General features: G+C 58.0%; 2 protein-coding genes across 9 annotated transcripts in view; one reads left to right on the top strand and one right to left on the bottom strand.

The window, feature by feature from the left end:
* Positions 1-10121, top strand: part of FNBP1 (formin binding protein 1) — a 129685-nt gene extending 119564 nt beyond the window's left edge. For 5 of the 7 annotated variants that reach the window (XM_036261036.1, XM_036261035.1, XM_036261033.1 and 2 more), the window contains 4 exons: positions 1178-1310; positions 2577-2698; positions 2956-3095; positions 4818-7421. In XM_036261036.1, the coding sequence (XP_036116929.1) occupies positions 1178-1310; positions 2577-2698; positions 2956-3095; positions 4818-4996 (574 nt within the window). In that variant the 3' untranslated portion in view covers positions 4997-7421. Of the gene's footprint in view, positions 1-1177; positions 1311-2576; positions 2699-2955; positions 3096-4817; positions 7422-8533 lie in introns of those variants that run through there. The other 2 variants (XM_036261032.1, XM_036261031.1) reach the window with 2 other exon arrangements.
* Positions 10122-14889: 4768 nt separating this feature from the next.
* The window catches only part of USP20 (ubiquitin specific peptidase 20), a 29783-nt gene continuing 22309 nt past the window's right edge, over positions 14890-22363 (bottom strand). For both annotated transcript variants that reach the window (XM_036260714.1, XM_036260716.1), the window contains 10 exons: positions 22190-22223; positions 21952-21997; positions 20919-21099; positions 20717-20843; positions 20257-20426; positions 20095-20176; positions 19110-19218; positions 17798-17900; positions 16693-16764; positions 14890-16257 (listed from right to left, as the gene is read on the bottom strand). In XM_036260714.1, coding sequence (XP_036116607.1) covers positions 16097-16257; positions 16693-16764; positions 17798-17900; positions 19110-19218; positions 20095-20176; positions 20257-20426; positions 20717-20843; positions 20919-21099; positions 21952-21997; positions 22190-22223 — 1085 coding nt within the window. In that variant the 3' untranslated portion in view covers positions 14890-16096. The remainder of the gene's footprint in view (positions 16258-16692; positions 16765-17797; positions 17901-19109; positions 19219-20094; positions 20177-20256; positions 20427-20716; positions 20844-20918; positions 21100-21951; positions 21998-22189; positions 22224-22363) is intronic.

The raw sequence follows: 22363 nt of genomic DNA on the forward strand, positions 1-22363 counted from the left end.
TTGGAAATGTACATGCTATGAAGAAAAAGGAAGCAGAGGCACGGAGGGCTGGCCGTGCAGATGGGTCGAACCCCGGGCAGGCGGCCTCAGGGAGGGGCTGGCAGGATGTCCGCGCTGAGAGTTAGAGCGGCGGTGAGGACCTGTGGAGATCCTCTTCCTGTGCGCTCTGTGTTTTCAGTTGAACTCTTTCCCATGACTCACTCTGGTGTGGCTTGTTGGTCTTGTTGCGTCATTGGCTTAGATCTTTTGCTACAGCTCGTGGAGGTTGGTGGAATCATTTGCTCTAAACTTTTAACAACTCCAACCCTATGGAAAGTTGCTCGAAGCCAGAGTCCAAGTTCCTAGAGCTCACTGGTGCTGGAGAGAATCCTGAGCACTCCTGGGGTCTCCAGGGGTTCCTCACTTGGGCTGCTGTGGACGGGCTCCCAAAACACCATCTCAGGAAGGGGTGGGCTCTTGCCGCGTGTGGCTCTGCGGCTCTGCTGCCCACCTGTCACGGATACCAACTGTGGGTTCCATTTCTTAGTAGTTGAAATAGTGTGTGCAGACCTTTCCAAAGCAGTTAACTGTGCTTCTTCATGAACTGAACACTGCCGCTCACAGGGCCCGAGATGCCAGTGGAAGCTTTGGCTTGCACGGATGTTTTCTTGGTGGGGGCTAGGGAGGGTCAGGATTGATTGATGTTACTCACTAAACACAGTGGGGCTGTCCCATTTCGCAAAGGCAATTGAAGTTTTTTGTTTGTTTTGTTGTTACTAATCTTCACCTGAGGATATTTTTCCATTGATTTTTAGATAGAGTGGAAGGGAAGGAGGGTGAGAGAGAGAGAGAGAAGCATTGATGTGAGAGAGACACATTGATTGGTTGCCTCCAGCATAACCTCGACCAGGGCCAGGATCGAACCTACAATCCAGGTACGTGCCCTAAGACCCTTTGGTCCAAGGGCCAACACACTAACCACCAAGACAACCCGGCCAGGGCAATTGAAGTTTTAATATCCGTCTCTAGATGATATAGACCTTGGGTTCCTGAGGCGTTTTAGAAGAGCACCGACCCCCGTATGCCCTTCCAGTCCACACTCGGATGCATCCTCCCAGCCACACGGTCTCCAGGGCGATAGACTGTAACTGGCTGGTGACATCAACCTCTCCCACATTCTGCTCGTTCTTTTTTCCAGAGAGGCCATAACGAAGATGAAAGATGTTTACCTAAAGAATCCTCAGATGGGAGACCCAGCCAGTTTGGACCACAAATTAACAGAAGTCAGCCAAAATATAGAAAAGCTGCGACTAGAGGCCCAGAAATTTGAGGTATGAAAAAGCTGTTGTTGGGGGCGAGGGAGAAGCAGAAGGGATTGGTGTCATGAGGCGGCTACAGTCACAGAACCCAGCATTTTTCACTGGGACAGTTACAGAAGGGAACGTCGGGGTGTCACAAGCTGTGAAAAGGAAGAACACCGTCATCCTTGAAAGACCTGCTTTTCAGCATTTCCTCTTCATTGTGTCCCTTCGAATTGGCACCCTTGAAAGTTTCGTTTATTTGGATACAGTATTGTTGTTTTTTAATTTTAGTGTTTGATTTAAGTTTGTTCTGCGACATCGCTCGTTGACACAGTGTTATTGGGGATGTATCAGCCATGGTCTCGGAGAATCAAAAGGGCAATTAGATTGGACATGTTCCTTCAGAAGACCCTGTCTCCAGAGGTCATAGATGCGACAACCACAGGGAATACAAATGAGTAGGAAACACGCCTCTGAGAACACCTCGATGATGTTTTAGAGAAGGAACACTCAGATGCTATGGGCAAAAGCCTTCGTTGTTGTTGTTTTGTTTTGTTTTTGTTTCTGTTTTTACCCCCAAATTCAAAGACCTCACAGCATGGAAAAATTCATTAAGTAATGATCATTCCCTTCAGACTAGGTTATGTCTACCAATGAGGGTCAAATCGAGCTTTTGTATTATTTGTAGAATCTGTCAATGAGTCGTGAATGTTTGAGTTTTCAGAACCTAGAACTGTCCTCTTCTGATCATTTGTATTCTTTTGCCTTTTGAACAGTGTAACTAGTCACGCTGAATAGTGTAACTAGTTCAAATGTTACTGAAGGTCATTTTATCTCCTTTGATGTCCTACGTATAAGTTTCTTCACTGTGAAAAAAGTTACACTCCTAAAAAATAAAAAAAAAATAGAAAAGGGAAGTGCAGCTTTCAAACTGAGTCACTGCTCAATGTGGCAGCACCCTCCTGTTTCCCAGTGTGACCTCATGGTCCCAGATGTTTGGGAACCAGAAGGAACTAGAAGTGACCTTTCCCAAATCACACTATTTGTTTAATGCCCAAACAGTCCGCACAGTCCGGTGTCCCTCCTGCCCCACTCGAGCGGCTGCCTAAGTATGCTCACTTCCACTGCTCCCGCTCGGAGTGCGTTGACACAGTCGAGTGCAGAAACGCTGCAGACCTGCCCACCCGTGGTCCTTCTCCAATCGGCTTCAGTGACCAAGAGCAGCCCGAATGGGGGCTTTCAGACTCTGGGGGGCCCTCAGCTGAGCTCAGGCCCGATCTCGCGCCTTGTTTCCAGGCCTGGCTGGCGGAGGTGGAAGGCCGGCTCCCGGCTCGCAGCGAGCAGGCCCGCAGGCAGAGCGGACTGTACGACGCCCAGACTGCCCCGACCGTCAACAACTGCGCGCAGGCTCGGGAGAGGTACAGTATCGGCACAGCCCTGCCCCCGGCCAGCGAGCTGCTTTGCTTCTGCCTCTCAATTCTGGAGTCAGGGAGCGAGCGTAAAGCACAGAGACCATGTCTGCGATGATGGACCTGTGGTTCCCCACAGCTGGTTGGACTCCACACGGGATACAGGGCGGTGGGAGATGGTCCTGGTGACCGCACTTGGCCCTCCCGGGGCCGGTGTCCTGTCTGGGGTCGGTTGCTATAGTTGCTGTGTGTCTTCCTTTCTTGAGCAGCCCGGATGGCAGTTACACGGAGGAGCAGAGCCAGGAGAGTGAGGTGAAGGTGCTGGCCACGGATTTCGACGACGAGTTCGACGACGAGGAGCCCCTGCCTGCCATCGGGACTTGCAAAGCTCTCTACACGTTCGACGGTAACGCTCCCAGCCGGCGCCCCCGCCGTCCGCAGACTCTCCTGAAGGCCGCCAGATCTTTCTCCTGTTGCTCCTTTATTCCGCTGCTGGAGTTTATTACCCCTGTTAGGTTGATGGCTGTATATTTTGCCTTTTAATCCATATATGTTTTTATTGATTTCAGAGACAGGGAGAGAGAGAAACATCGATCCGCTACCTCCTACACGTCCCCTACTGGGGATCAAGCCCAAAACCTGGGGTGTGCCCTGACCAGGGATTGAACCAATGACCTCCTGGTGCATGGGCCAACACCCAGCCAGCTGAGCCACACTGCTGGGCTGGTCCATATAATTTAAGAACTTTCACTGAGCTTAATTGCAGCAGAAAGACTGGCATAATGATTATTTCATGCATTCACTCCGTGTTTATAGAACTGCTGTCTTGAGAAGGCTTCCGGAGGGGTGGGATGCAGGCAGTGTGGTGGGCGTCCAGCCTGGAGAAACCAGCAGGCCTGTGTCTAGGAGAGGCGGCTTTGGTATCCGGGGGGCACAGACTAATGGGGAGTCCCGGGAGGCCCACGCACTTCCTCCAGGGAGTTTGGAGAACTCTGAGCCACAGTGCATCAGAGGCATGGGGTTCGTGTGGCTGAGCTCGGGTTCTTCCGGGATCGCAGCAGAATGTATGACTAGGAAACCAAAAAAAATAAAATAAATGAAAAAGACTGGGAAACAGGCGATGCGCCTGGTGAGGAGTGAGAGACACATCTGGTCCTATTTAGCGAACACTGAGGCCGTGCGGAAGGTATTTGAGCGAAGTCCAGAGCCAGTCTGAGCTGTGCTTTGGGACGTGTATTGTCATGTGTAGGAGCAATTAGAAAATAGGGACAGTGGGTGGAGGGTGAGCGATGGGTGAAGTGATGGACCCCACAGCGCCTGTGGCATGGGACCAAGGGCCGTGGAAGCAGCAGTCCGAGCACAGATACACTGGGGAAGCCCAGGGGAGTGACTTTTCATTGTGACAGAACAAGTCAGAGAAGGACCAGGTTAAACGTTCCCAATTTTACTTCATATCTAAACCATCCCCTCCCCCCACGTGCCCCCACCCTGTTGACAGCTCCCTAAACAAGCGGCCTGTTAGAACCCTGTGTGGGCAGTGGTGGCCAGTCTTGTGAAACCATCTTAGCAAATGGCCTTGGGAGCCTTGATTGAGGGGTGGACACAGAGATGCTGCAGTCAGCACCCTGCTTGGGCTCTCTGCTGCTTGCCAGTGGGAACAGAGCAGGAAGGGAATCAGATGGGTCATCCCAGGACACAGGAGATGTCCATTGAAATGGGAAGGGCAGAGAAGGGTCTAGGAAGAGGGAACAGCCATGACCCAGGCCCACCCGCGTTGTTCCAGGTGTCAGGACATCGCAGGGGGCAGACGTGCTCCGGCAGAGGAGAGGGAGCCTTAGCTCAGAAAAGAGCCAGACTGGAGAAAGCGAGGTGGGGGAGGGGTGCTGAAAGCCACAGGAGTCCTTTTACCCTGAGGGGGGAGTGGAGAGGGAGAGGGGGAGTCGGAGAGAGGACCAAAGGTTTCCCCTGGGGAAGATGCCTGCTGCTCTAGAGAGGGGGTGAGGACCGGAAGTCCTCCCCTTGTGGGGGCGGCAGTGCCTCTGAGTACCCAGTCCGCTCTTCCCACGCCTGTTTCATTGCAAAGCTCTCCGTTTGCTCCGAAACCTAATCTGTTCTGATACGTTTTCAGGTCAGAATGAAGGAACCATTTCTGTAGTTGAAGGAGAAACGCTGTATGTCATAGAGGAAGACAAAGGTGACGGGTGGACCCGCATTCGGAGAAATGAAGACGAGGAGGGCTATGTCCCCACATCATACGTCGAAGTCTATTTGGACAAAAATGCCAAAGGTGCTAAGACTTATATTTAATACAACTTAAAAAAAAAAAACTTTTAAAAAAACATTGGAGTTGTTTCTCCCCACAACTGTGACTGTTACAGGCAGTTCGTCAAAAGACTGGATGGAGAGCACGCAGTGCCCGTGTCCTCAGAGCCCCCAGTGGACGCTAGGGACCTCACACCGAACGTCCTGGGCTAGTTTTGACTATTCCCGAGTTCCGCTCGCTGGTGACTTCTATGTGGACAGCTGCCAACTGCCAATTTACAGCTGTGTCATTTGAAATCTGATAAACACTTCTGGCAGCATCTGTAGCTCACAACAAAAAGGTTGCCTTCTAGCTTCTAGTCAGTATTTCCAAAGTTCAGAGTCCACACGCATCCCGGGGCTGCGGCAGCCCCCGTTCTGTTTGTATCTAGTCTCTGCCACAAGTTGAACTACCACAGAAGGTTACATTCTGTAACAGTCAAGTGAACTAGGCTAGTTTGTTCAATTTTGCAATCATTCACTTTGGAGGAAGTCATCAATAGAAGCTCCCCCTTCTTGAGTCAAGAAGCAAATAAGATTCTTTTACTGGTACCAAAAGTGTGTGTTTTTACCGAAACCTGGTGGAGGTCATTGTTAGATCATCGAGATCATCCTAGTAAGTCTGTTTGACTCCAAACAACCAGTGGAAATCTGGAAAAGTTTGGTCATTTACCCAGTTGCTTTTTACACATGACTATCGATCTCCCCAATGACAGTTGACAGAGTTGATCAGATTTGAAAGCGCCGTTTAGACAGACTTGTGTGTACAAATAGCACTTTGCTCTGTTCTGTTCTGTTGGAAGTTTTGTGGCACATGGGGCTGTATTCAGCTAACCTTTCCTCCGTGGGGCAGACCCAGAACGTGACTTTTCAAAGCAGAGATTAAACAAAAAATCGTTGGCATCTTTAAGCCCCAGAGTGAGTGACTGGGAAATCGTTTTAAAATTGCTAGCTGGTTTCATATAATCAACTGTAACCAGAATGAAGCACAATGTTTCACCATCTTTAAGGGAAACTGGGTCACATGGGCATTTACGTGGAAGTTGGCAGGACAGGTAGTGAAATTGTCACATGCACAGGTGGGTACCAAGCCCAGTGCTTGTGCCCAGTTCAAGAATCTACCCTGAGATTATGGAGAAACAGCTGTAAATGGGTCAGAATGAAGGTGTCAGGTTGAGATTCTCTTTTTATTTGGCTTTGAAAATTATTTGTGTCTTCCTGCTTTTCAATGGGAAATGAACTCCTTGGCTGTACACGGTGGGCCCCTTTTATACGTTCCCATCCATTTGGAGCTGATTCTTAAAGCGACAGCAGCACACCGGGGGCCTAGGACCCTGTGGGAGGGGTGACGCTTGTAGAGAATCCAGCAGGAAGCTCGCTGCCACTTCTCAGAGGCCCCCAGATGGAGCCCATAGCCACTGGCTAATGACAGCCCGGTTTTTAAAAATGCTTTTTATGTTCAAGTACAGAATCTGAGGGACTTGCAGAGATAGTGCAGAGAGATCCGGGTCCCCTTCACCCCGCGTCCTCCCAGTGTTACATCTGACACAATCGGAATCCAGTATCCAAAGCAGGAAGCCGATGGGTCTGCCTGATCTTTTACATAGAATTTTGTAATTCAAATTTCTTCCAAATGACCATAGCACCTTTGCTGACATAATATCGATAAAGCCACTCAGCCTGAGACCAGACCTCTCGGGGGGGTCGTTCTGTCCCTTTCTTAGTTTGGCAGCAAGAAAACCAGCTGCTCATTAGACCACAGGGCTGCAGCTCAAGGAGCAACTGGGTGGGGGGGGCAAGCTTTAGGTCTGTAACCTCATTTCCAGGCGATGAGCTACTGGAGAAAGCAAACTAAACATTGAGAAAGTCTTAACATGTGGCCAGACAACATGGGCCCTTGAAAGCCTGCCTTGAAGCAAAGGGCTTCCGTGAAGTGTTCTTTGTTTTTTGTTTTCCCTTTGGCGTGTGCAAATTTGGTTCAGGAAACAGCTCACTTGGTTTCCTGGGTGGTTTGGGTGCGTCAGTTACAATGATTAAGTTGTGCCCTCGGCACCTGTAGTGCAAGAATCCATGTCCTTTGACTCAGTGGTGACACTTTATGGTTTCGGGTCACTGAAACAATTCCCAGAGAATCAGGAACTTCCCTTTCCGCCCAGAGTATTTTTTGTTCTCTTCCCTGGTTATCTGTTCAAATAAAAGCAGCAAAGTCTCAGCTTGTTTCATCAAGTTTTCTCCTTTTATTTTAGAGCTACCCTTCTAGGTTACCAATGTGTACGGAAGCCCTTCCCTCCTGAGTTCATAGACCCGCACAGCCTCCCCCACCGACACTGCCCGCCTTGCACCCACCCCGCCACACACCCGGCCGGCCGGCGGGGGGCCGGCGGGGTTGCCCCTTCCGCTTGCAGTCTTGCCCGTGCCCTTGTGCGTGTGTGGTGTCTACAATGTGACTCTCTAAAGATTGCCAAAATATTAGGCTAGAGGGCCTCCCTCCCAGCTGGCCCCCTGGGCTGCGACCGTGTCGGTGGTGGTGGTGTTGGAGTCGCTTTCTGTTCGGTGTGTCCCTAAGCCCTTCCCGGTACATTTGTATATACTGCCATTCAGAAACTAAAGATGACTTGAATTTGTTGTTTTAACGTTTTACTCTTATCTGTTTGTTTTATTGGTGATTCTGCTGCCTGATGACCTTTTTGTTTTTGTGACCACTGGGGAAGCTGGAAGGACTGCTCCCCAGGTAGCTAGGGTCCTGCCGGCTGCTCCACACTTGAGTTTATTATAGACACTTGGGTTCTGAGTAAGTTTTGTTTGAAGATGGCCAACAAGATTGCTTCTCTCTCTTCTCACCCTGAAAGAAAAGAATCTGTCTGACACCTCTTAGTTGTACCCTCCTACCTGCCTCTCTAATAAACGTTGTCTTTTTCTCAGTGTTGTCAAGTGATTTGTCACCTTTCTGAGACAATGACTCTGCATTCTGAGTATTTAACTCCTTCGCCTTCAGTAATGGGGTATCTTCTAGCCACTTGCTTTTTAAAAATTCTGCCGTTCCCCCCTTTTACCTGATCACACCTTCCGTTTCTGCCCTGCGTGCACCTGGGGCTTCAAGAGTCTGTCTCTGGTTCTCTGGTTCTCTGTCCCACCCCCCAAGATGAAGAACTTTCACTGTTTGTGGCGAGTGAACACGGAGTGACAAGCTTTCCTTTTGCCAAAGACTGTACGTTTGACCCAAGGACCAGGAGCACCACCAGTGGAGAGAGCCTCTCCGCTCCTGGCATCAGTCTGGGGAGCTGGTCGCATTTCTCTCTCTCAAAACTCAACTTATTAGAAAGATGAGTTGGGTGGATGGTGCTGCCATCCTCTGGGTGGGCTTCTCTGAAGGAAAGATGGGAGAGCAAACGGTGAAACTTCCTCATCTGCGGTGCCCTGTGGTAGCAGTGTCCCCGCCCCGGCCTCCCCAGGGCGGTGCAGTCTGCCTGTGCCGCAGAAGGCCTGCCCCGCCCTCGGGCTCTCCTTGCTAACCGAGTGTTTTTCTTTCTTTTTGTGTTGTAGATTCCTAAAGGTGGTGAAGGAGCCAGAGCCCGGGAGCCTTCCCAGGAGAAACTCACTGGTCTGCCTGTCTCCACAGGCCTGGCGCCGGGAACAGGTTGCTGGGGCTGGGCTGGAGTGTGGCCCTGGCCGTCTCCACCCGAAGGGACACCCCACACCTGCAGCTGCTTGCCTTTGCCTTCTTTTCTTTCACAGCATGCTCCCTGTGGCCCAGCTCCTCCCACGGCCCGTCCAGCCGCCGGGGGCAGGGCTGTCCCCAGCCTGGTCCTCACCTGTGTGGGCCGTGGAAGGCAGCCAGACGTGAGCTCCCTCCCCCCGCTCCTGCCTCGGCCCTCAGTCCTCCCGGCCGGCCCTGGCCAGTCCATGGTTCACACTGTGCCTTTTGTGAAAACCTTGCCACTCGTCTCCCAGGGAGACTGACAGTCTGGACACGAGGGCCAGGAGCACACCAGGTGGACTGAGCACCCAGCGTCATTGATGTGGTCCGGCGTCGTTTACGTTAGAAAAGATCCGTCTCTTCCCAAGTCCACTGAGCATTCAGTGGGCCCTTTCTGATGACAGGTCCTCACCTCATACTGAACATGGGCCCTTGCAACATTTCACAGCCTGAGAATGCCAGTGGTGGGCACGGGGGCATGCACACGTGCACACACGCCCACATGCACACACACACACATGTGCACACTTTTTTGTTTGGGGCCCTGCCTTCACTGGCCCAGAAAGGTCCACACTGGAAGTCAGATTCCGGCTCATGGACATGCCCAGCTATCTTGCCTGTGTCCACCTCTCACGGGGTCCAGGACCGTCTCCCCACCGTCCCCCATGAGAACTGCAGCTGTAGCACCCGAACGAGCTTCTCACCGCTGTATTAGCTTGTTACGAAGTGAAAGTTCCCCTTCTAGAATTCCAAGATTTCCATCTTAGGATTTTAGCGCTTCCATCACCAAAGACCCTATGCTTCTGTCCTTCGAGTGACCTGTGGCTCCAGCTTCTGCTGTTCTTCAGAATTCACTGTTGTTTTTTAACTTGTTTCCTTCCTCCCGTGGATCTTGGAGGAAAACATGAGGTCATGTACCCACTCAGGCAGAGATCAGCGTAGCTTCTCTTTTGGTGCAGAAACAGTCCGGCAAAGTCATTGGCTGTGAGTTTCTGTGAACGAGACACCATCAGAAGCCCAAGGGTGAAATCGGGCCTCTCTCTTCTTTTGTTTGGCTTTTGGTTGCTAGACGGTCACCTTGAGCATCCTCAGTTCTCCTCGACGTTGGAGAATCTGAGACAAGGAAGCCTTATAGGAGCAAGAGGGTCAGGGGCAGGAACGACGGGTGCCGAGGTTCGGGCCCGTGTTCCGTGGTCAGAAGCTGGCTCGTCTCAGCAAACCAGGGTTGACCACACGCCACAATCTGGGAGCAGCTCAACCCTCCGTGATGAACCGTGAGCGAGTGAATGCCTGGAGGGAGCAGGGGAACAGGAAGTGGCTTCGGGTTTAGGGTGAGCAAGTGACAAGCCTGGGCCCTCTCTTGCTTCTCTTCCGCAGAAGTGGGGCTAGGCCCAGGGGCTCAAACCGCCTGCCCAGAGCCTTGCAGCCTGGGAGTCTCGGGGCTGCTCCCGTCAAAGCAGCTTCTGTTCCCCTCAGCGGCCAGCCATTGTAGCAAAAATCAGTCTTGGGAGAGGACTGGTTTGGCAGTCGACATTGAAGCCAAAATGCCAAAGGCTAGAGGAGCCAGGGCCCCACCTGCATCCCTGCACACCAACAGGCGCGTGGTCAATACCGGCAGACAGTCCCAGCGGCGGCAAGGGCTCCTCGTTGGCCGGGGCGACCTGCTCTCTCCAGGATCTTCTGAATGTCACTAAGTCCGGCTGGCCACTCTCCACTCCACAAGGATGTCATGTGTTTAAAACATGAGCTTAGAGCCTCAGTAGTGCATGAGCATTGCATCTCACCCTGGGTCAGGATAGAGTCATTTCTTACAACATAGGGAGAAAGTATAAGCTGCAGTAATTTGTTCTTTTAACGTCTGTCAAACTCAGTATAGAATATGCTTGTGTCCTCTCGTGTCCCCTGCACCTTTTTTGGCCGCCTGTGCCACCTGCATCCAAGAAAGAATGGACAGTGCGTGCTTTTCTACGTTGGCCTGGTGTCTGCCCCTCTGCGGATCGGCGAGGGCAGCGCTGCTCTGCTGGGCTCAGTAAAGGGAACGCGCTACGCGATATTCTGCGGTAGATGAGATGTATCAGCCGGGACTCCTCGGAGCCCGTCTGTTCTTAAGGAGCAGTCCGCGTCCAGTGGAAACACGGACACACACACACCGCCCCGTGCTCCTCGGTCGCCCGCCTACCCACTGCCTGCCGTTCCTCCAACAGTGCTAGAATTTTCCTTTGCAGGGTGGGAAAACATGGAGAGGCCTGGACCTCGGTGAGGGGCTCCCCTTTGGGATTTCATCCTGCTTGTCCTGAAGCTTCTAGGTTGTGACTCCCCGGCGACATGAGCCCACAGCTTGTCTCACCAGCGGGAGCATCTGTGATTACAGGAGGGATACCCACCAGGAGAACTTTATGTTGATGCTGAGTGCTTTTCCAGAGATTTCGGTGTCAGACTTCCTGATGGCTCCGCCTCCTGTGCTCCTGTCTTCAGAAACCTTTCGCACGTGACCCCAGGGTCTGCTTTAACGGACTGAGCACCTTTCAATGTTTTGGTCTGTCCGTGTGTGTTGCACTAATTCCGAGCTGTGGGCACTTCGGTGTGGTCACGGTCATTGTCCAGGTTCTGGAATTGCCCGTTTGTCTCTGGAGATGGAATTAAACCAAATAAAGTGTTCCAGGGGAAGGCTTCTGTCCATCTTGTAATTACGTATTAATCCTCTAAATGTTAAATAAAAGTATGATGGCCACGGTATCATGGGACTGTTTTGTTTCACAGAGAGGTGATTCGGGTCATGAGAGCAGTCAGAGTCCCCGGGGCTGGGGCTGGGCTCTGGGCTGCCCGATTACCTGGTAAGGCCAGGACCATCCGTCCTTCCCTCCTTCCTGTCTGTGAGGAGGGGCCTGTGGCCAGCTAGCTCGCCCACCCCGCCCTCTGGGGAAAGCTGTCAGAGCCCGGTGAGGTGAGATTTAGGTGGATTCAGCCCCGGGATTTGGGGGAGGCTTCTGAGGACCAGGGCGTTTTTCTTGGCATGCAAATTCAGCCCGCTGCCACTCTAGGTTTTCAGGGACCCTGCTGTGGGGGGCCGGGGGCGTTTCATGGGCGTCTGCCACCAGGCTCGAGCCCACCCTCCGGGTAGCTTGCTGGAATGATCCCTGGTTTCCGTGCAGCTGCGGACGGTGTGCAGCTCAAGCGCGGGGCCTCGTGCCTGGGCCCGGGTGGGTGCAGTGGGAGGCCCGTGCCCACACCCAGCACTGAAACTGTCACCCGGGGCCTGGGGCAGTGCTGTGGGTTTGTGTCCACACCTCTGCTTGCTAAGGGTCCTTAGAGCAGTGGAGTGTGGGCAGAGCCCGCCTGCTGGTGCCCGGTGGACTCGCTGAGGCTGGGAGGTGAGGCCGGCGTCTGCGGCCCTGGCTCCTCCCACGGCGGGGTGAGACCTGCCCTGGGGAGAGGGCCACTCCCCGTCAGGGAGTCTCTTCGCAGCAAGACCGTAAGGGAACCAACCAGGTGGCTTGACTCATCACCTCTCGTCTAGATTGTCGCAGAAAGTCACCTAGGAAGAATGTTTCCAGAGTGTTCTTTCCGGGCTTTGTGCTATTTTGGGGAATAGTCAGTCTCTGGGTCAGAAATGTGCCCCCTTGCCCCCCTGTCTCACTTAGAGCCTTCCATCCTGGAAGGACCCGACCGCTGGGGAGCTGGCTTGCTGCTTGGAGGCACATGTCTCCTCTTTCTGGGCCGTGGGGAGCTGCTGTGGGAACAGGAGCCCATGGGGACAGCGGGTGGCCGACTCCCCAGCAGTTAGCGAACGTTAGCTCCGATTCACGCTGTCCCAGCTGCCTTGATGGCGTCTGTGTGTCAGACAACTATAAGCTGAGCTCTCTGGTGTGAATCACCGAAATGCTGGCGTGGCCCATCTTTGTGCACCTACTTGGTCCAGCATTTTGGGGCTAGGCACCTCTCCCCACCACACACCTGAACCTGCTGGTGACTCACTTCTGCCCCTCTCGGGTTGGGAACAGGTGGCGGCCACGCAGAGCAGATGATTTGTTTTCTGGGTGACGCAGATTCCAGACCCAGCAGACCTGTCAGTCTGGCTCCTCTGGCAGGTCCAGGAAGAGCCTCTCGCGGGTGTGGCTGGGCCTCCTCTCCTCCCCCACCTGCGGGCCACACCCAGGCCTGCCCCTGGGGTACAGGGGCAGTGGTGCCCCCTGGTGGAAGAGGATTGAGTGCCAGGGGAGAACTGGGTCCCCAGGAGGGAGACTAGGAAGGAAATGGAAGTGGGCAGAGGCCGGCAGTTCAGTCCCATTTTTCATTAAAGCAAAGGGGTCTCGAGTTGTGAAATCCACGGGCAGCCTGGAGACCAAACCTGGAATGGCCGCTGCGGAGATGGAGGGGTGGTCTGAGTGTGGGAAGGAGCCGGGCTGCGGGCTGGCGTGAAGTCTGGGGATTAACGTCCCCGGATGACCCGAGCAGTGAGGAAGCCGGTCCCTGCCTCCACCTGCCTTGCCTAGAGACCTCCCCTCCCCCTGGCTGCTGTCCAGTGTTCCGAGGGAGCCGGTAAGCTGTCGCCAAAGCCCTCGGTCACTCGTGTGGGTCAGGAGCTTTTCTCCAGTTTGACCCAGCAGGCCCTGATATAAACCCTTCTGTCTCTGTCCAGCTGGGATAGTGAGTGATAGTCACTTAAATGACCTCCCATTAGCTGGGGAGATGCCGGGGACAAAAGGTACTGAGGAAGCTGGAACTGAGAAGGGCCCCCTCGGCCTTTGTCCTCAGAGCCAAGGGGCAAAGCTTGAGGAGGAAACGGATTTCCTCCTCCTCCGATGGGCCCCAGAGCAGAGGCAGTGGGGGAGCGGGGGGGGGGATGGGGGGCAGGGTCTGGGTCCCACAGCACTTTGCCCCCAGCGTGCCCATCCACCCCCGCGCCAGGCCCAGCCCTGTCCAGCTCCATCCCAGCTCCAGCTCCCCAAACACCCCTCATCTGGCTGGCGTCAGACCCAAGGACAGGAGAGCCATCCTGACAGGCCCCTGGGGCAGCTTTCCTGAGCACACTGTGACATGCTGACGGCTTTCTCAGCTTTTCCTCCAGGCGTTCGCTCCTAGGGGACCTCAGGGCTGGAGGCCACGGAGCCCACCCCGAAATGCCACCCTTCCCCAGAGGCTCTGGGGCTCCCGAGGCTGGGTAGACTGCAGGACAAGACACAGGAGGGAGGCAGCCGCACCTTTTGGCTGCACTTGCGAGTGTATTTCTGATGCAGGTCTGAGCAGAGGTGCAGGCAGGTGGGGAGGCCGGCAGGGACACGGCAGGGACACGGAGCGCTGGCCCAGACTCCCGGGGTCCTAGGTGCTGCTGGAGGGTGTCAGCCAAGCCCTCCTGTCCTGGGTGGAGGGGACCGCGTGGGAGACGAGGCTGCGGACCGCCCCACTTCCTGTCTCCACTTCGTCTGAGGTGAACAACCACAGACTCTAAGTTTGGCTGAGCCACTGAAAAGCGTGGTATTTTAAGCGAAGATACAAAGGAAACATTTTAAGGCCAATTGGTACCTATTTCTTTCTCACCTTCCTGGAGAATAATCGAATGTTTCTAAACCTCCCAAATCACTGTCTCAGCCCAGACGTTCCCACTCAGCATCCGTGTGAACAAGACAAGCCGGTCACAAGCCCGCACCTGGGATTCCACACCAACATCCAGATGGGAGCAGAGCTGCCGCCGCGTGGACTCCGTGTGTGGAAACACAGGCCCGCGGGGGCGGAGGACATGAGGCCAGGCTGGACCCGCCTGGGCGGACCCTGTCACCGCTGCCACTCCCTGTGAGCACGTTTCTGCGCATTCAGGTCCGATGGGATCTCACGAGTAAATGTTTAAAGTAACACAAAAATCTTAGTATTCTCTTCCCCACAAACCCCAAAATAGAAACAAAACCACCCAACCACGGGGACTGGAACACGAGCACCGCTGCCCGTCGGGCTGCCAGCGTGGACGCGGTAGGAAGGGTGCCCCGGGCGGTGGAGCCCTCTGGGGTCCGGGAGGGACACACCTGCTGCTGCCAGGGCACCAGCCTGGGGTGTGCTGGCCTGCCCCCCACGGCCCTCCTGCGGGGTGGCCCAGCCCCCGCAACCCTCAGAGCCTTGCAAAGCCCCCATCGTGTGGGTGCGCCCCGCCCCCCACAGCGGGCTCCAGGCTCCCCCCAGTGACAGAGACGACAGCAGGGCCGGGGGACCGCAGGGGTTTATTACGCATCCCGAACACACTGGGCGGCGCCGGGCGAGACTCCGGCCCGCACAGCAGAGCCTGCGCGTCCCGGCCACATGGCGGGCCCTGCAGTGGGCTCGCGCAGCAGCTTTCGAAAGCCCGGGCAAAGGTCAAGCAGTTCCCAGAGCGGCTTGTTCTGTGATCGCACGGTGCCTGGTGGGGAAGGTCCCCCAGACCGAGACCACAGACCTGAGTGACACGCGACAGGAGCTTCAGGGGCTCTGGCAGAACCGCCTGCCGGCCTTCCATCACATCTGCTTCTTTGGAGCCTGAAGGCCGGGCCTGGGGCTTTGCTCCAGGACCCTCCCCCGCCCAGGTGAGCACCGGCCCCAGCTGCTCCCTCCAGGCTGCAGGGCCCCTGCGAGCGGTGCCCGGTGGCCACTCCGACCCAGCAGACAGTGTGGCAGCTGTGCAGGCCACGCCCCGGGCCAGGGCCGCGCTGGGCAGTGTGCGAGGGAGGGGGGAGCGCTGTTCTCTGACGTCGCCCCCAGGGAAGCCGCATGAGCAGCAATAACTCAGCTGGAGGTATCTGTTCCGGGCTCCCAGGCGGGGCAGCTCCGCAGGGTGAGAGGGACCCGCTGCCTCCAGAAACGCCCCCTGGAGTCCCAGTCTCCAACGAGCCGCTGTCTGGGGAGCAGCCCAGGACTCAGGAGCCCCTCCGTGCACTCTGGGGTGCAGGGGTGAAGCGGGCCCTCTGCTCACCAGCTCCGACTCTGCCCGTGGGTCTCGGCGCTGGGCCAGGTGCCCATGGGAAATGCCTGGGAAGCAGCAGCCCCTCGGTCTCTGCCCCGAGCACAGCCCGGTGAGAGCCGGGGACAGAGCTGGGCCTGCGCTGGCTGAGGGCGGCTACGGGGACCCAACGACGACGGATGTGTGGTCTTCCCACCAGCCTGAGGTGAGCATCCTTGCCCGAGCGGGCATCTGCCCGGGAACCGCACTGCGCCGCCTCCACACCTGGGCCTCCGCGGCGCGGGCCTCTCCTCCAGGCTCCACGCACCCTCCACCGGGAGGAGGCCAAGGCAGGGGCCTGGGCGACACCCGGTCACCCAGCCCGGCAGGCCCCGTCGAGTGTCCTTCCAAGCGGCCTCACGGAAGGTGTGTTCAGGGGCCAGCACTCAAGGGACACGAGAAGGTCTCTGGAGAGGGAGGAGGGGGACTAACAGACCAGCCCAGAAAGTCACAGGGCGCGGGTCTCAGCTTCGATCTTCTGCTCCCCGTGCTGGCTCTCCGGGTCCTGCGGCTGGGCCACGCTCTGCCGAATGGCGATCTCGGGGCCGCCGCCGTACAGGCTGTGCAGGTAGGTCCAGGTCTCCTCGGAGATCTGCCCGTAGTCAGCGCCTGCAGGCCCGAGGCCACACCGGTCAGAGCCGGACTGGCCCGCACCCCTCGTGCCCTGTCCCTCGGTGGAGCCCTGGGTGTGGCAGTGGCTCCGGGGCAGCACCCACAGCCGTCAAATGGAAATCTCAGCATTTCCTAGTACAACATCCGCTCTCGGGGCCCCAGAGGGCACATCTCTGGCTGTGCCCCTTCTCTCCCAGATGTGGGGTTCACAGGAAGGGCGGCAGGCACGGCCTGCAGAGGGCAGTAGAGAGGAGGCGGAGGGGCCTCGGACTCACACCGAGGCCAGCACCTCCGCCCATCTGCTGGGGCCCTGGGCCTGGACTTGGGTGGACCTGACTCGAACAGGAGGCCAGGGGCTCCTGGAAGGACCCGACTGGCAGCCCGAGGGGCAGAGGAGCCTGGCTGGAGCCGGGCTGGAGCCGCGAGACTCACCCTGCTTCAGCTGGATGTGGCCGCTCCCTTTCACCTGCGCGATCCTGCTGTTGTCGATGGGGCCCGGGGGCTCTGCAACAGACAGCTCAGGCTCGGCGCCCGCCCAGCAGAGGGACACGTCCCAGCCTCCACCATGGCGGCCACCCGACAGGTGAGCCAGTCTCAAGGTGACTCGACACCTGTGATCTAGAGAGGCTGTCCTGGGGTCAGCGTGCAGTCCTCACGGGCGAGGTGCTCGGGGCACGGGGCCAGATGCCCGTCTGCAGACATCTGGAGCCAGAGGGACTCAAAGGGTCCCTGGACCCAGCAGGGGGACTTTCGAGGACTCTCGACCCCAGCATGGGGGTAGGGCATGCTGAGTGGACACTGCTCTAATCTCAGATGGCCCTGCCACTTGCTGACCATGTACCCCAATATCTGCTGTTCCTCAACACCACGTGAAGGAGACCTGCCCAGTCAGGGGCAGAAGGCAGAGCCAGGGCTCAGGTTCTCCAGCCCAGCCGCCAACAGTAGGGACGCAGGGGGTGTCCCTGGTGCCCTTGCCGACTGGCAGGGGCTGGATGCAGGGAGGTCTGCCCCTTCCCCGGGCACGGCTGGTGCTTACGCTCCGAAAGGCAAATGGCACTGCCAACCCCACGGGCCCCGGTCTGAGAGCCTGCCCATGGGGCTCGGGCTCCGCCGTTCCTTGCTGGGACTGTGGGGAGTCTGGGGGCTGCCTCCTGAGGGGCCTCTTTCCACCTCAGTAAATCGAGGGTCAGAGGACACAGTGTCTTTTCCTAAGAGTCTGTGGCCATCTGACACTAAGATCCATTATTTAGGGCAGGGGAATCTCCAAAGCAGAGGGCCCGGCAGAAGGGGAAGCCACCTCCGTGGGGCATCGGCCAGAGAGAGCGGGAGGGAAAGGGCAGAGTGTGGCCCTGGCCCTGGGGCATGGGTGGCCTGGCGTGGGGTGGTGCTCACTCACCTAAAGGGAGGCACCAGAAACCTACTGGGCAGGCACAGATCTGGGGCCCCTCCTCCGCCTCCTGGGACACCCCCAGCAGACCCGAAGCCCCCAGGCCCTCCTGGCTGGGCCAGGTGTGGTGCCAGACCCTGCTCCACTCACCGTGGTCCTTCCCCTTGACAAAGGCCTCCCACTCCCGGAACCACTGCATGCTGATGCAGTAGATGGTGCCCGGGGACTCCTCGGCCTGGAACGCCTTGTTCAGCTGGGCGGGCGGGCAAGGGAGCAGAGGAGGGTCAGCGTGAACAGCCCGACACCAGCCCAGTGCCAACCCCGCTCTTACACACCAGGAGATCGTCGAGGAGGGAGATTTAGAATTCCCACAAGAGTCAAAGCAAATAAACGTCTCCCACGACCCATCACCGCTCACAGGACTGCCGCTAACATTTTGGTGAATCTCTGGTCCGTAACTTGAAAAGGACTCGGCTGAGACCGCATGGCTGAGGCTGTCCCCCTACAGAACTGGCTCGCTCACGAACTGTTCTGCCCGTATCATGTTTCCAGGGCCACACAGCCCGGGCCCGTCAGCCCCACCGCCAGCCCTCCGCTGCTGCATGACGATGGTCCCCGAACCTCGTTCTGGGCAGCACCAGAGGGGGGCGCTTGGGCCTCCGCCTCGCACACACTCGTCTGCACTTTCCCGTGTCAGTCTGTCCCCAATATGGGGTTCTGTCCCTCAGGTCTGCAGGTAACCTTGGTTTTACCAGTATCAATTAGAGGCCAGAGATGCTGCTAACCCTTTCCCCCGAGGACATTTCCCCAATAAAGCGTCACCCCGCTCTGGCCGGTGTGGCTCAGCTGGTTGGTGTGTTCGAGACCCAGTTGGGGCGCATACTGATCGATATTTCTCACATCATGGTTTCCCTCTCTCTGTTTCTGCCTTCTTCTCTCTCTAAGATCAATGAACATGTCCTCGGGTGAGGATTAAAAAAAATTTTTTTAAAGAATCATCCAGCCCCAAATAGCAGCACCTGATCCCTTTAACAGCTGCTTCATAGTCTGCCAAGCAGATGGACCTGAACTTATCAAACCCAACCCTCTGCCAGTAAAAATCTGAGCTCTCCCCCAAAGCACAGCCTCCAGCCCAGCCTGACCACCTCTGCCCTCGGGGCCACGTGTCCCAGCCCAGCCTGACCGCCTGCTGCCCTCGGGCCACGTGCCCCAGCCCAGCCTGACCGCCTGCTGCCCTCGGGCCACGTGCCCCAGCCCAGCCTGACCACCTCTGCCCTCGGGGCCACGTGCCCCAGCCCAGCCTGACCGCCTGCTGCCCTCAGGGCCACGTGCCCCAGCCCAGCCTGACCACCTCTGCCCTCAGGGCCACGTGCCCCAGCCCAGCCTGACCACCTCTGCCCTCGGGGCCACGTGCCCCAGCCCAGCCTGACCGCCACCCGCCACCCGCCACCCGCCCGCGCACCTTAATGAAGGTGTCAATCTCAATCCGCCTGCGCTTGGCCAGCGCCTCGATCTCCACCTGGCAGATGGAGCACACGTACAGGTGGTTCACGGCAGGGCCACCCCCAAACCTGCAGGGGTGCAGAGAGAGACACACACCGCTCTCCACTTGGCCGTCCTCATCCAGGGAGGCTCCCTGACACTGCGCCTGTGGGTGTCCCGGGCACAGTCTGTTGACTCGGCCCTCCCCCCTAGACTGACAGGGCGCCTGCCCCAGGGCCGTTGGTCACAAAGGTCACATTAACGTTCTCACTTCCTCTCCTGGCAGCTGGGCAGGAGCTGTGGTGGCTGAGAGCCTGCCCAGGCGGACCCTGAGGACAATGTCAAAGGGGGACCGCAGGTCCTTCTGCAGGTCGGAACGTGGATCCCACAGGTGGGGAGGCAGCTCCCTGGGGGTTCTGTCCCACCCACAGGGCCATCTGCCCGTGACCTGCAGGGGGATGGGGAAAGGGTCCCACAAGGGGCCGGGCAGCCAGAACTCCTCAGCCTCTCTGCCACACCTGCCTGACCCCTCTCCAGGCCGTGGCACATTCTGCCGGCCCAGGCAGGTCCTCAGAGAGCCGCAGGCTCTTGGTCTTGATGAACGTGACCAGGGAGGGCCCAGGCAGCACAGACCCTGGCCACCTGCGCCGGGTGGGGGCGGGGGCGGGGGCAGGGCGGGGCGGGGCGCGGCCAGCCTGCCCTGCAGCCAGCACCCCGGGACTGTCTGTGGGAAGAAGCCGATGTGCCCGCTTCGTTGAGGCAGCTTTGTGCCCCGGTGACTGGAAGGCTCCACCCAGTGCCCACCAGCATCTCTCCCAATGCAGACTCCCTGCGAGGGGCCCGGCACTGCTCCGTGCCACCTGCTGCCCGCGGAGGGCGGAGGGCCGAGGGCGGCGTGGGGCCCGAGGCAGCCCCTCCCGGCTCTCCTCTCGCGCCCCCGGACGAGGCTGGCCTCGGCACCTCACCTGCTGTACAGGTGCTCCCACACGTTCTGCGGCAGGATCACCACCAGGTCGTCGATGTAGTGGTACTTGTTGGGCGGGATGCCTGCGGAGGAAGGCGCAGGGAGGGAGAGGTGGGGCTCGGCCCGCCCGCCCTCACTCCGAGCTCAGAGGAGGCGCCCTCACCTCCGTGGGAGCAGAGGAAGGTGTGGTTGGTGATGGGCCCCGGCTCAGCGAAGGTGTTGAACTTGTTGAGCCATTCTCGGGACACGTAGAAGCGCAGCAGGCTGGGCTCCCGCATGGCGGCCAGGGACACCACCTGCTCCCGCTCCCGCACGGCCTCCTCGCTGCTCTTCCTGGGGGGGGGGGGTGCAGACTCAGGAGCAGCTGGGCCTGGGCTCACCTCCCCGCAGGGGCTGCAGCCACGCCCTGCCCAGGGGTGTGTTCAAAGGCACCCCTATCTCTGGAATCCAACCTCCTAAACCTCAAACCCAACGTTTTAGGTGTCCCATTTCCCCATAGCCAGAGGGACTTCTTAAACACCTGAGTCCTTACCCCTGGGCCCTAAAACCTTCCAGGCTCTGCCCCGCCCCCTAGGTTCTCAGAGCCAAGCCCCGCCCTGAAGGCTGCAGGGGGGGGGGCGCACCTGTAGAAGAGGACGTAGGCCTCAGCGCCCTGCACCACCATCTCGTGAACCTCGGTGACATACTGGTCGTCAAACTCATACCACTGCCCGTTGATCACGTTCTGGCAGTAGGCGATGTAGTGGCCACCTGCACCAGGACAGGCAGGCAGGTTACAGGCGCCCGGGAGTGGGGCCGGGCCAGGTGGGCGCGGGCGGGACTCACTGCCTGCCGTGCCGTGGTGGCAGATGACCGAGAGCAGGTCGTAGGTGGCGATCTGGGATGTGCACTCCTTGGCGAGGAAGGGGCGCAGGTCAAGTCCCTCGAGGGGGAAGGAGACGTGGCTGCTGATCTTGAATGAAGACATCACCTCATGCCGAAAGCGCTTCAGGTGGATGCACAGGACCTGGGGGCCGAGAGCTGGTCCTTCCAGGCGGCCAGAGCCCTGTGGCCCTGGGTGGCCACAGGGGCCTCGAGGCAGGGCCCGGGACACCGCGAGCCCACTGTCTGACTCAGTTCTTGTCGTCCAAGTGGAAACAAGAAACCCAGCAGCTGAGGCTCAGGCCCACGGGTGGGGTCTGCCCGCCACTGAACACGTGGGAGAACCTGCGTGGGGGCCGCACTGGGTTCCTGAAGCCCCACAGGAAAGACAGACGTGACGTGGGCTGGGCTGCACTCAGGGGGGCTGCCGAGGGGCTGCCCTGTGCGGAAAGCGGACTGTCACTGGCCCACTGCGTTTGCCACCCTGACCTCTGGCAGCCAGTTCTGGTGGCATCAACTGCAGACGCTTCTCCACAGAGGCTTCCCGAACCCGCTCCCCCCCACCCATCTCCGGCCACGCTCCTCTGCTCCAGTCCCTCGCTTTGGCTGTGCCCGTCCCTGCTGCGGGGTTTTGCCCACCTGTTCCTGCCCAACTGTCCCTCCACGAGGCCGACACCGGCCCACATCCTCAGGGCACGTGCAGACGCCACCTCCTCAGCAAGGCCTTCCCTGACACCCCTGGGCTGGGTCCCCTCCCCTCACAGCTGCCTACTCTGGGTGGTCCCTTAGTGCCCCTACCTGCCTCATGGTGACAGAGGAGCTGAGGCCACAGAGCGGGCGCCGAGTTACAAGTGAAGATGAGCCTGCGCACCTGCCAGACCTCCGGGAGGTCCCTCAGCCACAGCAGCAGCCCGTAGGCCTCCTTCACCCCGAGCTCCCGAGTCAGGGCGGGGCCAACCCCAACCCCAACCCCACCTGGCAGGGCGGCTCCACTCACCTCCGGCAGCCGCAGCACCTTGCAGTACTTCACCCCGTTCCGCAGCCTGGGAGGAGAGCACGCGGCAGGCACTGAGCAGCCCCGGGGCGGCTAAGAGGCCGGATGGGCACCCCTCCCACCCTGGTCACCTCTGCGAGGTCAGGGTCGGACCTTCTGGGGAGACTCGGGGGGGTGTGTGGAACACGTATGGACACGGGGTGGGGACGGGAAGCTGAGAACCCCGAATGCACACACTTACTTTTTACACCGTTCGCAGCTGTACATGTTGTCACCTAGGGCAGAGGACACAGACCAGGGTTGACAGGGACGGGAGGTGAGAGGCAGAAGCACATGTAATGGTTTATGCTTAAGAAACAAAACCACAGCCCGGTGTGGCTCAGTGGTTGAGCGTCGACCCAGGCACCAGGAGTTT

This window comes from Molossus molossus, unplaced genomic scaffold (assembly GCF_014108415.1).
Source record: "Molossus molossus isolate mMolMol1 unplaced genomic scaffold, mMolMol1.p scaffold_m16_p_14, whole genome shotgun sequence".
NCBI lineage: Eukaryota > Metazoa > Chordata > Mammalia > Chiroptera > Molossidae > Molossus > Molossus molossus.